At 35.8% G+C, this 16,674-nt stretch overlaps 1 protein-coding gene across 10 annotated transcripts in view; it reads right to left on the minus strand.

Annotated features, from left to right (window-relative positions):
- COL19A1 (collagen type XIX alpha 1 chain) overlaps positions 1–16,674 on the minus strand; it is a 208,668-nt gene that overhangs the window by 53,783 nt on the left and 138,211 nt on the right. For all 10 annotated transcript variants that reach the window (XM_084515289.1, XM_084515298.1, XM_084515297.1 and 7 more), the window contains 2 exons: positions 12,247–12,300; positions 3,935–3,988 (listed from right to left, as the gene is read on the minus strand). In XM_084515289.1, the coding sequence (XP_084371415.1) occupies positions 3,935–3,988; positions 12,247–12,300 (108 nt within the window). The remainder of the gene's footprint in view (positions 1–3,934; positions 3,989–12,246; positions 12,301–16,674) is intronic.

A 16,674-nucleotide genomic window follows, 5' to 3' on the forward strand; every position in this document is an offset into this window, starting at 1 on the left:
AGGACACAATATAGTAAAAAATAAATGTTTTCCTCTTCACAAAGCCAGGCTCAGACTACTTATGGGGAACATATTTTCTTTTAATGACAATGGAAATAGCAAGAAAAACAGTGGCCCTGAAAAATTAGCTTGAATTTGGATCAAATGAATCCAAACCCTAAAACATCTGCCATTGGGATGAATGGGAACACCAAGCAAGTCAATTCCCCTTGTCATTTTCTGGTTTCCATATCTGTAGAAAGGGGAAGTATCTTCATGATTAGAAATGGCATTTAAGTTCCTAATATTTTTTAGAAGTTAATAACTGAATATAATTTGAATAAAATTCAAATATTTTATAAATATTAAAGTTCTGAAGGATCTTCTATGGTGTTTAGGGTTTCTAATGCTATTACTAACCTGAATATTGAAATCAGCTCCAGAGCAAGAGACAGATTCTCAGTGAAGGGAACCTGAGTATTGCCAAGAAGAAGCTGACTACTGCTTGACTGAGAACAACCTAGGTGTTTGCTATTAAATAAGGATTATGCTCTAAGTTTTGATTTATTCTGAGTTGTGCATCTTTTGCATATATAGAGAAAAAAAGGGTATTAGACATAATAACTACTTCTACGCTCTTTGCATATTTATAGGTCATTCACTCTTTATAACAAAATGCAAGAAAAATATGCCAAGGAAAAATGTCTTAGGAAAGTAATAATGAAATATTCACAAATCAATTCATATTTCTGGAAAATTTCCTGAGCAGATTGTGATATAGCTCCAGTTACTTTGTTTTGTAGCTTCATTTTTATTTTTACATGTAGAACATTTCAGATTAAATTGATCTTTATGCCCTTTCCAAAGATGTTTAGAAGCAGGGTTGACTGAAGTGACCTTATACCTAAGTACGGTAAAATGTTAAGTAAAAAAGATGACAAAGAGAGGCCTTGAAAGCCCAAGCAAAGGATGATAACAGAGGCTAGAGAGCATATAAATATAAACCATGAGTCATCGTTTACCAGTCACCAAAGAAACATAAGCTACAGAGCAGGGCAAAAACAGTTTTTGGCATAACAAAGAGAACAAAATGAATGTATCAAATATATACAAAGCATCTCATTTACAGTGAAAGCACAAAAGACATAACAAGAAGGATTATAAGAGTGGTTGTATGCTTTGCAAGAACAGGCACAAAAGAAGAACAAAGAGGGAAGAAAGGAAAAAACACTCCGGCACCGTCTCCCACCCCATTTAGGATCAATGCTTCTACAATCCCCAGCAGGTTCCTCTCACCTTCGTTAAAGAAAGATTGATGTTTTTGGTTTGCCATTCACCACAATCTGCTGCTACAAATCAGCAAGTTTATTTATAGTGCTCTCTTTTTCTATATGCATGGGTCAAGTAAATTACACTTCTTGAAAACTTGGACTCTGGCCTCCTTACACAATACACTGATTTGATACAGAGCCAGAGAAAGATTAGTTGCAACAAATTATACAAGTACACTGTGCAATCATGGCAACTCATTGATACCAAAGAGAAATCAGAAGTATTGCAGAAGGCTTGAGAACAGAAAAATCTGCTAAGAAATAGAGAAATTACAAGATAATGATATTATTAAATTATGATGGGTCTTAAGATCATCTCTTAGTGACCTCACAACTACCTTGGCAGCAGTGTTTATCATAACTCCTAGAAACACCAACACAAAGAAGCTGTACTACTACCCTCAGAAAAATCTGATATTAAAATCTCTATAGCAACAAATATGCAGTCACAATTTAAACACTTCAAGAACACAAACAGAAATAAGAGCTTGTGAGATCCTTGAGAATATTCACAAAATGCTGGAAAAAAACAGAACTTTCCTGTGGTGTAAGGAATCTCAAAATCCACAAAATATCACTGAAATATCATCTCACAAATGCTAATAATCAAAGCACATTCAAAATTACATACTGAAACGTGAAAAATTCCTTGGTATCTCCAAGGTGCACCAAACAAAATCAGCACTGATCACACTATGCAACAGTGTGTAACGGAGAAAATTTAATACTGCATATATCTGCCTAAATGAATAATCAATGGCAAAGCAAACAAGCTGTCTTTGATGACTTCTTTGATGTTTTTGTCTTGTTCTTGATAGAAATGTCACATTCCCATCATAAACAATATAGAAACTAATATTTCTGCTGTAGCAGTCAGAGACGTAGGTTGACTCTAGCAAGACCTGAATATGTAGTTACAGAAAGTTGGCATATTTAAAACCTGCTACTTGAATCAAAAAGCCATCACCTCTCTCACCTGAAACAAAACCCTAGCATTTCCTTGTTGAACAGCTAATTGCTCATGACAGAGTCATTAAAATCTTCAGACAGCTGAAGGAAGAGGAAAGTTGGTAAGCTGTACAGGATTTATAAGACAATTAATTTACAGACACAGAGCAGCTGATCTACATTTTTCCAGAAGATTGTTAATTAGGAAATGTAATACACTTTAGGAACTCCTAGAGTTGTACAACAATAAGAAATGAGATTCTTGGAGAGAGATGCTTGCCAGTTCCTGAAGATCCCCAATATTTTTGTTCCCTGTTGTAGAATTAACCTTAAAGGGACCCTCAGGGTAGAAAAGATTAGTAGTCCAGAGGTGGGAAACGGGTTACAATAAATATAGTATTGATAAAGAAAACAAGACTGGTATCAGTGAAAGTTGTCTTTGGAATGAAGACAGAAGAAATTGGTAATAAAAACAAGGTATAAATACAAAATATATAAGACTTCAATGCATATACACGAAATGGCAGACCAAAAAGAGAAAATAAGTTTCCAGGTATAAAAATATCCAGGACAGCATATAAAACCATGCTTAATTCCTAAACCATGCCCTAAGCTGAAATACCGATTTGGAATGGATTAAATATCAGAAATATCAGAGAAAACATGTCAGTGATAAAAGCAACCAGAAAGATTTGTTTGCTTTGAATTTCACTCCAGAACTTTTTTTTTTTTTAAATTGATTTTATTACTCATCTCAGTATGTTATACAATAAAAATAGTCTGATTTCACCTTCTCTTCATAGTTATGCATTTTATTATTAAAGGAGATGGATGTCTTCCAGGTTTGATCTGCGTGACATAAGGCAGAAAGCACACAGTAACTTCTGTATTAAGCAAATATTCCTGTAATGCTTCATACATCTCTGAATAAAATACTATTTTTCTATTCAGATAAATTATGCACTCACTTCAGCATCAATTAAGAAAACTTGCGTGATCTTTGAATCACAATGCCTTACAATGGCAGACACGACAACTGCATAAATGATCTGAAAAATCTGTGCTCAGAATTTAGAAGAGAGAATGGCAGCTCTGTCACTAGTAGCACTAGTAGGCAATTTTAACTTTTTTTTTTTTTTTTCTAGGAAGTGCTTGTAGCTGCAAAATGTTACAGCTACATACAGTTACATATACAGACAATATTCTTATTAGTATATATTATACTCTTAGGGAGAATTCTTACAGATCTCCAGTAGACCTTTTTTAATGATACCTCCTTGTCTTTCTATTCTATTCTTAGGATCATGACAGGTTTGAGAGAGAAAGAAGAAATGTCAAGTATGATTTAGAGCAATTAGGTTTAGAAACGGGGAGCCGGGGCTTTACACTAACAGATGGACAGTCCACCTACCGTTTTGAGTTACAGAAGGAAAAAATATGGGAGTACAAGCGGCATGGGAGATACGTATCCTGCAGGACAGATGACACAGTAGGTGTGCAACCAGACTGTGGACTGAGCCTATAGAGGAGTGCAAAAAGCGAACAGGGAAGGATCTATCTTTTGGATGAATTTGGAATGTGGCTTGCAGGGATCAACACTGTGATCACTTCTATCTTAGATGCTTCTTAGTCATAAGCACACAGACACAGACAGACAGACACTCAAAACTCCATACCTCATTATAATGCTTGTTCAATGAATCCAGAATTCCTTTTAGTCCAGAAGGACCCTGTAAGGAAAAACATATATCAGAAAATAATTTTAATTTAGCTAATGTTATGTTTACAAACCTGTATTCAAAGAGTACTGGGACTTAGATTTTTATTTGATTATACAGTAAATTATTTTGTGTCAGATCATTATATCTTTTTTTCTTGGCACAAGGAGAAGCACAGTCAGTCTCAAAATCCTTGAGTTTTGAAAACTGGGAACTTTTTTTCATAGCAAATCAGTCTGCCAGAGAAGGCAGAGGTGACATTCATATCAACTTTAATAGGAATCTCTTCTAGTATGAGCTCAATTTTCACTCCACAGCATTTTAAAACTTCTTTTCAGTAACTCAAAGCACAAGTTTTGATGTAGAAGCAGCTCCTACTGTGAGTAAACAGGTGGATTTTTTAACTTAGAGCACTGAAAGTGAAATTGAGGAATGCCAGAATTCTCTGAAAGACCAACTTTGTAGTTTTATGGATATGCAAGTTTAGATTTATACAGACACCTTTCATCAAGAATTTGAGCAAAGGAGAGCATTTCTTACTTACATGAAGGCTTAGGATGGAGAGATTAAAAAAAAAAACCAACACAACACAACACAACAGACCCTCAATAAAATTTTTAAGTGTTGTGAACCAGGGCAAAGCACAAGAAGTTGACTAAAGATTTTATGAACTAAAAGTTAGGAAAATTTACAAATTAGCACAGTAACTCTCCACATCAAACAATATGAACTACAGACACTTGTGGTTGCTGTAAGGAATATTTGACTACATTAATAAGATTAAAAAATCACTTTTTCAAGTCACCTGGTCTGAATTAACTGAATTTAACAGATACAGGGCACAAAGGCAACTCTTCCCTCCCTCTTCCCTCTCCTTCTCCCCCCCCTTTCTTTTTTTTTTTTTTTTCCACCATTACAGACAATTTACAGGAGCCTGCAACTTTTATGTTTATAGGAAAAATGTAGCTAGCACACATGTTCCCTAAAGATTGCTTTATAAAAGTGAATTCTTTTTAGTTTTGAAAAGGGTTGTTCCTTGAGAAAACGGAGTCTGTTTATCAGTCAGAGATTCTATGTCAGAGATTGGAGATTAGTCAGAGATTTTAATCGCACATTTTCATTTTGTGTAAGGTCTTTGTGAATTGTTTTATAAGCACTGTTATTACACACACATACATAGGAAAGTAGCTTTCTACACTTTCAGAATAAGAATCTATTGAAAATTTCCCCCATTTTTAAGCTAAAGGACACATAAAGCTATTACAGAAGTCAAAATTACTTCTCACACATGGACGGAAATTTGTCCAGATGAAAATACTATTGTTTTCCACTATGAAAAGTCCAGATAAGACTTCCTTAACAAGAACTGCTGCCAAATTCATGCAGTGCAACACCAAGACTACAGAGTATTCTTAGGAAAGTTGAAAAAACTGCCCATTGATAGATGTCACCTAGAGATCCAAGGAAAATACTAAAATGTCATGTATTCAACTGTGTAAATACTGATGAAAGTTTTATTGCCAACCAGTAATAATGGGAAATCAGTTACTTCTACTGTATATACCACATCAAACATCACATCTTGCCTCACTCCCTCTTTGTTCCCCAACATCAGAAGAGACACAAGCCCATATTTTTTTCTATTCATTTTTGAAGTGGATTGTCACTTTAAATTTAGAATGAAAAATAAGATAAATATAGTCATGATGTTTCAACTGAGATGCTCACTCAATTCTGATTACTACAGTTAATGGCAGAATTTCTACTCTGATATCCATATTAAAGATGACAATTTAGAATTGGGACTGAACCATGATGACACTGCATACTTATTACATGTCTCAACTTCAAGACTGTTGTTTTAGAAAGGACTCTGTAATACAGCAAGCTGTCAAAAAATCAGAATTTATCCTCCCTTCTCATTTGCCACTATGTTGTTTCCTTTACGTTCCCTCCCCCTCCCCCAGTGGAAAACCAGTAAAAATGAAACCACTGCAATAATAAAATCCAGGAAGGATCAGATGCTCCATCTGCCACCAAACTTGACCTCTCAGATATTATTTGTACATCAAATAAATCATTTCTGACAAAATTGAAAGCCTTTCTATATGTCACTGTTTTGAGAAAATGACATAACCTCAAGAAACCCCAAAACTATCTTGTGACTAAGGCAGCTGAGGGGAACTTAGGGAACTTGGGTTGGATTCTTGACTACATCAAACGCTTTGTGTTACGAGGCAAGCCACTTCTCTGTGTTAGTCTTCCCATTTTCAAAAATTGACATAAATGTAAGTATTCTGTCTGTCTTTCTATAATAAAATGAATTAAAATAATAAAATTTTGTACAGCAGAAGAAAATACTTTTATTCAGTATATTTATTTATTATACTCTGAAGTCTCTACAGGCAATAAGCAAACTAGTATTATTGGCTTGCAAACGCACAAGCAATGAAATTAACAGAAGTTTAAGAATTACTGTGCAGGCAATTTCTATCTTTTGAATGAGAATTTTGCACATCTGCCACTTTGGATACTTTTCAAACGTGCTCCTCTGCAAACACCAATCAAAAGCTCACTTGAGCAGGGTTTCCTTTTTATTTATTTATTTATTTATATATATTTTTAAATTGTATATCAAGTCATGTAATTGAGGTAACCAAAGCACACAGAGAATACATGTGCATGAATAAGAAAAGAACCGAAAACATCCTGATTATTTTTGTGAATCACAAGCAGGTTTCAGATGTTGCTTCTATAGTCAAGGTAGGAACAGAAATACAGGTGTTTAAAAGAAAATAGTTACAAATTGTGAAATTACTGGGGTTTACAATGTATTTTTCTCCCTTAACTTTTCTAGTTTGTCTGCATTTCTGTAAAGATAAGATTGCAGAAAAATTTACCCAATCTCACAGTCTGCATAGTAAAATGTGTAACAACTGAAATGCACTGGTTGCACCTCAAGAACAGGCCGTTTCTGAGAACACAGCGCTGAAAAGGACTCAGTCTAATCACTTTATTCATCCATTTCAGATCTGCGCCTACCTATTGAAATAATATACTGCTCTCCTGATTACTATAATGGAAAAAGAACATGAAACCCATCAGTGCAGATGTATAATATTGTATAACTATTTCTAAAGAAAGCACGATGAAGGCATGATGGCCTGCCACAATAGAATACATTAAAATACATTTTGATATGGAATTTAAAAACTTAAACGTGCAGAAACAAACAATATGACCAATCATTGCCAGCCATTCCCATCCTAAGCATTTCCAACTTTCTTCTAAAAAGCAGCAGAATGTCCAACAATACCAGAAATGCTACTGACAATTTTCACTTACCATTACTTTTGATTTTCTGTTTATTGTAATTAACTGATAACATTCATTCACTTTCAAAATATTGGTAGAATGACAGTATTTTCCAAGGCAGAGGAAATGAGATTTCCAAGGCAAACTGCTGGCTACTTAAGATAAGTAGGCTGGTGGCACTGGCATATGTACTGAATAAAATGAGACCAATTCCAAGTATATGGAATTAAATGAACAAACTCAAGTAGCCTGTGAACTTCTCCATTGCCTCATATGGAACATTAATGAAAAAGAAACCTTATTTTAATTTAAGACTTTAAGGAGACTTTAAGCTAATCTTCAAAAGAAAAATGATTACGTTGATAAAGATAGGAAGTTCAGCCCCTTGCAAAGGGAACTGGTGAACTAGTTTTTGATATAAAGAAGCTGATGCTTCAGTTTCCTGCTTAAAGAAACTTCACATAGCAAATGTGAAGCAAATCCATTCAGGCTACAAACAGTAACTGTGGATATGTTGGTATAAAACAGCAGAGATGCAAGAGGATGAATAATCTTGATTGCAGTGCATTATTAACCTGTGATTTAGGAGACCCAAAGTTGATTTGCCAGCTCTGACACATACAGCTTGTTGGACAAGACGATACTTGGCCAAAGTATATAGTCCTCATGTTGCCCACCTTTAAAAACAGTGCTGACAGCATTGCCCTTCTGCCAAACAGTAACACTGGGCAGAAATCTTCCTCTGACTCACCCCAAAGAACACTGCTTTAGTAGTTGAAGTATGTAGCACAACTCTGGCTTGTCACTCTTTATTTTTAAAACAGTTTGATGCTCCTCTGCAATGGGAACTACCGAGAAATGGAATTCTTCCAGTCCTAACTGTTCCAGCAGAGGCTGAGAAAACTGGGACAGAAAAGATAAGATCAACACTTGATGGAGAAACCAGTAAAACTACTTTTTTTTTTTTTTTTTTTTGTACTATTTACAGAAGTAAGGCAAAAAAAAACAAAAAACTCTTTTGAACCTTAGATAGGTATCACAAAATCTGTTTTGTGTCCTGTACTACCCTGTTTCAGTATTGGTATCTCCTACAAATGACCATAAGATGTAAAACAGTTCCAGACATCAAGCAGCTTGGAGCAGAAGAAATAGAAACATAAATGATTGTCTCTTAACAGAACTCTGAACAAAACTAGGCACCTACCTATCAGCCCTACACCAGAAAAGCATTTTGCCTAAGTAAAGATTACAGAATCAGGCCAATGCATCACTATGCCAAGAGCATATAAATATTAAGGTCAAACATCTTCCATACACATGCTTTTAAGTATTGAATAAAATACTGTTGCTGGAACTAGAAAGTCTATGCATTAAACACATGAAAAAAAAAAAAAAAAAGCTATGTTTTTCTGGTAACCCCTTCTGTGTTGCTAAATCCTGTAGATGTTTTTGTTAGCAGCTACCGCAGAAGAAAACTATCAGTTTAGCTCTACAATAAGATCAAAATGCTACAATAAGATCAAAATACTTAAAACCTCAGATCATCCTACTGTGAGAGTATTTCTTTTTGTTTCATTTATGAAAGCATTTTGATTTCAACGTAGAACCATGCAGTGTGGGATAACCATATGTGAAAGAGACAGTATCTCTTTCAGAGGCCTTCAGAAGAAAACACAGACAAGAAAATGTATGAAATACATTTGAAGAGTACACAGATTGATTTCACAGTTGTAATATCCAGAATGGTTTTGAGGGATAAAGGAATAGTGGATTAAACAGAAGCTTTAGTTTTAAAAGGGAGGAAGCGATCCAAAAGCACTAGAGGGAGCTGCAGTTCTATTTAAACTATTTGGATTCCTTGTTTTCAGCATAAATTGTTGTGCACTGGAGTGTGATGTGTGAGCACACATCTCAGCTCTCTAGCAGTGATATAATAGAACAGTACTCAAAAACAACATCAGAAAGCATGGATGCAAACCATGAATTCTGAATCAGAAGGGAATAACAGAGCATTTTAAAAGTCTACAATATTTAATAAACCTTAAAAGAAATACTCAAAGGACCTAGAAATCATCATATGGGTAAGCATAGGGAAATAGTTCTTAATAACCAGTCAGGAAAAATATTCATTGACTCCTTGCCTTTTGTGGGCATAGGATTTGCTCCAAAGGGAAAAAGTGACACAATAAAGGATGCCTGGAAGAGATGCATAGGGAGTCCTGCTTTAACTGAGTAGGTTTATCACCATGTGCCAATAGATCTACAGTTCTGACAAAGTGATGTGGGTTTTTAACCAAAGATGTGCAGATGATCTTAAGGGACTGGAAACTAACTACAAGCATCAATTTCACATGGGAAAAAATCCCCAAAAAACAGGCTAGAATAAAATATAATGAGGTATTGAGAAAGTGTTAGAAAAGTCAGAGTAGAGGCAGATGGGAATACAAAGAAACCCTTAATTGCTGCAATGCCAGAAGTAGCTGAAAAGTAATTATTTTGATTGATCAAAACTCATGTCACCCCTTAGCAATGTCCAATTTACAGATCTTTTGATTGTTCAGCATGTGGTCTCATACGTCCTTCCTCCCCTTTGGAATTGTGCTTTATACCAACTCTCCTGAGCATTTCATCCTTCTGTCTGTTCGCTAACTTCCTCAAGGAGGCAGAACTTTCCTTCTTACAGCTTTTTTTTTTTTTTTTCTTTTTTTTTTTTCTTTTTTTTTTTTATCTTTTTTCCCCCCCATTGCTAAACACCTGGCTGTTCTCCTAATATCTAAATTAGGTACTCAGACACATGGCATAAACTGATAAATTAATAAGGTAATTTTGTTAACACTCAGTGTGTGCTGTAGCTACCTTCAAAATTAATGACTGAATTACCTTTTTCTGAAATAAAATTTTCTTATTCTTTTGAAGCATGAACCAAACACCAAATGTATATATGCCAAATTTATGATAGACACCAGCATGCAGGTGTGATAGTTCTGTTGTACTTCAGAACCAAAGCAGAGGCTGACCATATATCCGTATGGATGAGGAGGTTGGCTCTACTATTAGAAGCGCAGTTACTGTTAGTAACTGGAAGCACCATAAAGCAAAACTTAGTATGTTTAGTATGTTCATCCCACCTTGGGAAAGATGGAAGGAATGCTGAATCATGTTAAAAACTTGCCAGTATGTACCAGCTTTAGCACTTTAATTATGAGTGTACTACACATTAGTAAGCATTACTGCTTACACAATATACTTTTTCTATGCTATTTTGTCAGTACTGGAAAAAGAATTCAAGATGCTATTGTAGCTGTATCCAAAGCAAGAACTGCATCAAGACAGCTATACAGAAACAAATACCTTTAACCAATATTTAGGCCATGACTGCTTGAGGAATGCTTTTCTGGGGTATGGTCCCCAGACAGAGCTCTTCATATGGATGCTTCAGTACTGACAAAGCTGAGCTTTGCATTGCTGTAGGAAAATCTGAAATAGGCTTCAGTAATAAAAATGCAATTTAGCTTCCACTGAATGTTTCTGGTATGTCTGTCAAAGACCATACATCTTCCCAAGCCTGACCTGCCAGCAAAACTATGATAGCAGAAATCTGTAATGGAGAAACAGCTTTTCATTGGTTCACAAAAAGTTAAGCAGATTAGGTCTCTGCTATGTTTTTGTTTTCTATTTTTTGTCTTTTAAAGGTAATTTTTGGCATTTGTATTAAGAAGGATTCTGTATCATGCCCTTTCTCTGTTTGGATACCCCCAGTCTGCAATATCACTTTAGCATTAGTAATCCACAGGGTACAAAAGACTCAAAAAACAAGGCTTTAATGCGACTGTATGTAGGGGAGGAGAGGGAGATAGAGGGATTTTTAACTACTTAGCTTTATGCAGGATAAATGAACACCATTATCAATTTCCTTCTGAGCTCTTCTAGCAAGGCAAAAGGGAAATAAATGTGATTTGCAACATTTACGTGGTTTTGGTTTTAGATAAGTGTAAATGACATCTATTTCAATTTATTCATTCTATTTAATGCAACATCATTCTCTTCTCTAAAACTAAGCCTAGAAGTTTTCCCTTGCTGTGGGCTTTAAATATTTCGAGATGCAAACTGCTGACCTTTATCTATTTCAGGTAAGCAGAAAAAAGAACTGTGAAATCCTTGCTTGATACTATGAATGTGAAGCAGCAGCAGTTTACTTATTCCACAAATTAATGGCTGCTTTATATTTGTGTGTGATAGCATTTTTACAAATACAATAAATAGGAAACGTTACAAATATAATCATGTTTTCCTCTACGAGATGACCACATTCATTACAGGCTAAAATAGACCAGATTCATGCTTGATTTCAAATTTGAAAATCATGTATCTCTTAAAAAATAAATCCCAAACCTCTTAGATCTGAGCTAAAACCTTCAGTGCTTCATACTACAAATCCTTTCATAGAGTCATGTATTAATCTTTTAATTCTTCTGTAAACTCATCTGAACCACAGCTGAGTGCTCATTCCAGTGCTGGGTATAATCCTCCCCACCATTCAGACAGTTGGCACATGCTTCACACAGTCCTTCATCTTTCAAATTACCCCCTCTGAGACAGAAATTATCCCTTCATTTACAGAGCATCACGCATTTTGTAAAGTGAATGAATGCACAGTATTCACATTTAGTATACATGGCCGGTCTTTCTTTGAAATGCCAGATAATTTCTATTTCCCCCACTGCGGTTTGCATCTTGCTATTTTGCTGTGTAGTCTCCCGTATTTGTGGACACAGTCTCTTTCTCTTTGTTGTATCAAAGGGCTGGGTATAGCAGCTGTTTGATACAGCAAAGAAAACACTGATCATCTGTTTTTAGCTATAACTATGATCAGGTAAGCTGGTACAAAAATGTTAACAAAGTTCACTCTTCTAGGATAGAGGAGAAGATTTCCCATTCCCCTTGCTATTACTCACAGGAGGTCCTGGTGGTCCTGGTTTTCCAGGGAGGCCTGGCTTGCCTCGTCTTCCCTGGAAACAAAAAAGAGCAGCAGATGTTAATAAATGTTATTGCCAATGATTGATCCTGTAATAAGAATTTTGTTCAAAAGAAAGATTTATTGTCTTATTTAGAAAGAAGACATCCAAAAACTAACCAAAGTGAATACTTCACAGCACTACCTATGTATAGTACTTTTAGGATTGTTTTTAATAATTAAGACAAACAGTATATTTGCATCAATGTAACATTTACTGTCACATTTGAAAGCTTTCTCATGTGAATGCACATCGATAGTGCTATAAACAGAGTATCCTGATGATGTATAAAATTATATTTTCTCTTAGTATACCAGAGTCTGTGATGTTGAACTGTGATGCAGCAGTAGTCACCCTGACTTGTACATGAAGTATAAATGTGCAGTATAACCCAACTAACAAACACCCATATACTTCTGTGGGATGTAAGAACAATTAGAAAAAAATGAGATATTTATTTGCGAAAACAGTTCATCTTCTAGTGCACATGCAACATGATTTGCATTAAAAGTTAAAGGTCCATAAGTCTACCTAAGTTAACAGGAGACTTTCTACTCAGTCTAAAAACATACACATACAAATATTGCAATTTTTTAAGCACAGCACTCAATTGAAAATCTGCTGTTTTCACACAAACTTTTTTTTTTTAAAAAAAAGAAATCAAATTACTTAAAATTCCATAAAAATTGAAGTAATTCACAGTACTTTACATCGTTATTGCCAAGCTGAAATCCAATGCAAATTTTTTTAGTAACAACAGCTGAGAACAACTAATATCTAGGTCTGATGTCCAAAGAAAACCAAAAGCAAATCAAAAAAACCCAACAGTATTATATCCATAAGGACTTTTTTTTTCCCCTGCATATGGCAAATGTAAATCAACAAAAAGCATTGAGGGGATGGTCCTAGTGAAAACGTGGCTTATGAAATTAAAAACTGAAAATGCTTGCTGACAGCTCACAGTTAACACATGGGGATATTTCTGCAAGTTATTATTCCTGTATCTAGCCCTACCTCTGTATCTAATTAAATGACATCACACAAGCTGCAGAAGTAAAATCTCAGGAACAGAGAGCGAAACCGCTGCATCACTCTTCACAGGTGAAATTCCTGATGTGTAGGAAACCACTCTCATGCTCTGCCTCTCTTTAATCTCGAACAATACTGAGAGTAAACACGATGATGGATGGTAGTAAGGGTGGAAAATCCCTTCCTCACCAGGGTAACCTGCTGCCTAGATGTCAGGGGTGCTCCTGAGGAGCAGGCCAGCAGGGTTTGAAGCCCTTCAAGCTGAAGAAAGAACTAAACAAGGGCTGTGGGGATATGTTTCACCCACTGGGCTCTGACATATGACCTGTACACTGCCACCATGGCTTTATGAGTCAGTCAGTGTGTTCTAAGGGCAGCATGAAAAAAAAACACTCAGCATATTTGGAGCGCCGAATTCCTGGGTCTTAACTGGCTGAGACATATGCTATGTGCTGAGCTGTTTAATCCTGCCAGTACTCGCACATGCAGAGCTACAACTGGGGCAGCTCAGGGTGAATTTTCAGAATCAAAATATGGCACCAGGTGCCTATACTGGCTTCAAAGCTATCCTGTCCCTCACCACCCACCCCATGACATGTCCTCTGTGTGCTGGTAACATCACCCGTGCAGCCATGTGATGAACCACAGCAAGCAACTCATCTCAAGTATGGATACCCCCCCAAAAAAAGTAGATTAATTTTTAAAGTTCGTCAGTTCTGGATTTCATTCCCTAAGCAACCATGTAGTAAGCCTGGCATAAAAGGCCACAACACTGGTAAAGACGTACACACACATACACACACCAAAAAGAGAGCCTGTTGCTAGTTAGCACTGCCACTGAAATAAAACCCTGTGAAATATCAGAGTACGCATCTCTGGGCCTTCACCCCACATGCCAAATTCCTATTTAGATTTTACATCCCAAAGTTGAGATGTGTGACTTTTGGACTGATTTCTAGTTCAGAAAGGCAGATGGAAATTAATATTTCCCAGCTTTCTTGAAAAACAGTAAACTTTCCGAGAAAGCATGAAAACCAGAGTGAGATAATGATGTGAGTAATAAACAAATATAAACTGCTTCATACTTTTAAAATAGTTCCTCTGAGTTATAATGATCTATACTGTTGACTTCTTGAAGCACCTTCCTTTTCCTGTTTGGACTTATTTAAAGCATCCTGAGGATGACACTTAAAATCACTGCAGTCTAAACAAAGTATCAAGGAAGTGTCACGGGAAAGAAGGCAGGGCTTTGACTGGCAGACACAACTGTGAATGAGGTGTTAATTACACAGGAAAACACGCAACATGTTTGAAAGGCAATTTCGCCTTTATTTACAAGATGAGCTAAAATGTGATTTATGACATATTGCCAGGTCGAGGCTTGAAAAGCTTTCTGAAAAAATATCAGTTATTAAAAAAAAATGGGTCAGTCATTTTTCAATGTCATTTATTAATTACCAGAACACTTACCTACTCAAACAGAATAAGCACTTGCCCTACCTTTTATTCAACCCTTAGAGTATGTGCCATTAAACATTAAACATTTAGAACAGTCACAAATCTGTATTTTTAGAGGATCAAAAGTAAATGAAAATAACAAAAATTAAATGTGAAATAAAAATACCGACATTTTCCCTTTCAGAGAGGGGCAAAAATTCCAAGAATTCAAGTTAGATGTTTCTAGATTTATTTATTTTTTATTCACATCATGCATTCTTTGTTTTTCTTCTACTTTTATGGCCAGCGTAAAAGGCAGAGCAATTTTCTTTACTGGTTCATAATTGTAAACACATTTTCACTAGCAAGAATGTTTCTGATTGAGCTGTTCTGCAGATATTAGCCTGTTTCTTAGTCTTAAGAACCATTACAGCCAATGCAGCAATCACTACAACTGTACCAAAAATAAATAGGTAAAAAAGGTATTTCTGAAATGATGCATCAGCTTTTTCTAGAGAAACAGGAGTCCTCTTCCTTTTTCCTACAAACCATTCTAAACTTTAAGAAAGAAGTTTCTTACATTTCTAAATTTTTAAGTTTCTAAGGCCACTGATGTAGCAATGCTTTTTGGATGCAGAGATTTAAATTTTAGGGATACAGACAGCGCTCTGCCTGCTTGCAAGCACTCCTATTTCTCCATGGTTTCCCAGCATCAGTATGAAAAAAGTAAAGTATAAAGTATAGTAAAAGGAGAAAAAAAAAAAAGTGTATCTTTTTGTTTAGGATAACATAAAATTAAAAACTAAACAATTAGAAGGTTTTTTTTATTTTTTATTTTTTTTATAAGCCCATTATGGTCTTGCCTTGAGCAGACCATGAGTCAGTCTGTGACTCAATATTTATGTTTTGATTCTGAGCCTTCCTTTTGCCAAGAAAGAAGTGAAAATACCTTGGTGTCCTCTTGGGCTCACAGAGTAGGGCTCAGCAGAGCTATGGCTCCAGTCTCCTGGTCAAAAGTGGGCGCTGGCAGCCCAGCGAGAGCTGTACTCTTCACTGTATGGCTGTGTATGGGGCAGACAGCTGGCACAAGAGGCCCAACAAACTGTTCCCTTGCCCCTTTGCAAGCAGATGTGCAGAGATTACAACATTAAAAAAAAACATTGACCAGCTGCACAGTGTCATTCTCTGTACAAACATTACCTACAGACAATAAATTTAAGGTGAAATTCATTACCTTTGTTTCGTTGAGTTTACTGAGCAAATACTATGGTTATAAAACAACTCAAAATATAAATAAATGTTCCAGGCATCATGCAATTCCTTTAAATCAAAAAGCAATACCATCTACACTAACTTAAAAAAGAATAATAAAATAAAGTAAGGATAAGTCATGTCAAGAGCTGTCTAAGATTACTTAGAATAATATTTAAGGAAAATAAAAGCAAAATAGTTGTTTGCTATTTCCTTTGTACTGCATCCATTTTTGTAGTCAATCAGTGGGATAAGAATTTATCAAAATATAACTGATATTTTAGCCCATCTCATTGACTTCTGAAATGCTAGCCCTGAACTAATTTGGACAGCAGACTAGTTTCCTCTTTCCTGAGGACAAACTCCAGCTATGATACACACACAAATCATTTAAGCAACTGCTTGGTCAGGGGCAAAAAGAATAAAATATTAAAAATAAAATAAACAAGAAATTATATGCTTCAGCAACCCCCAGCTGAGTGCCTAGCTGAAGAACACAGTCAAGTGATCTCTTCATTCCTCTCTTTCTTTGCCCTTTCTGTTAATCAAAATGACTTGACAAGTTTTGCCTCACGTTAGATTGAAAGCTCTTGAGAAGCAGGGCTCTGTGCATCCTTGCGTACATTTGTGCTCTGACTGCAGCCTCTGGGC

The sequence above is a fragment of the Aythya ferina genome (assembly GCF_964211825.1).
Source record: "Aythya ferina genome assembly, chromosome: 3".
Lineage (NCBI taxonomy): Eukaryota > Metazoa > Chordata > Aves > Anseriformes > Anatidae > Aythya > Aythya ferina.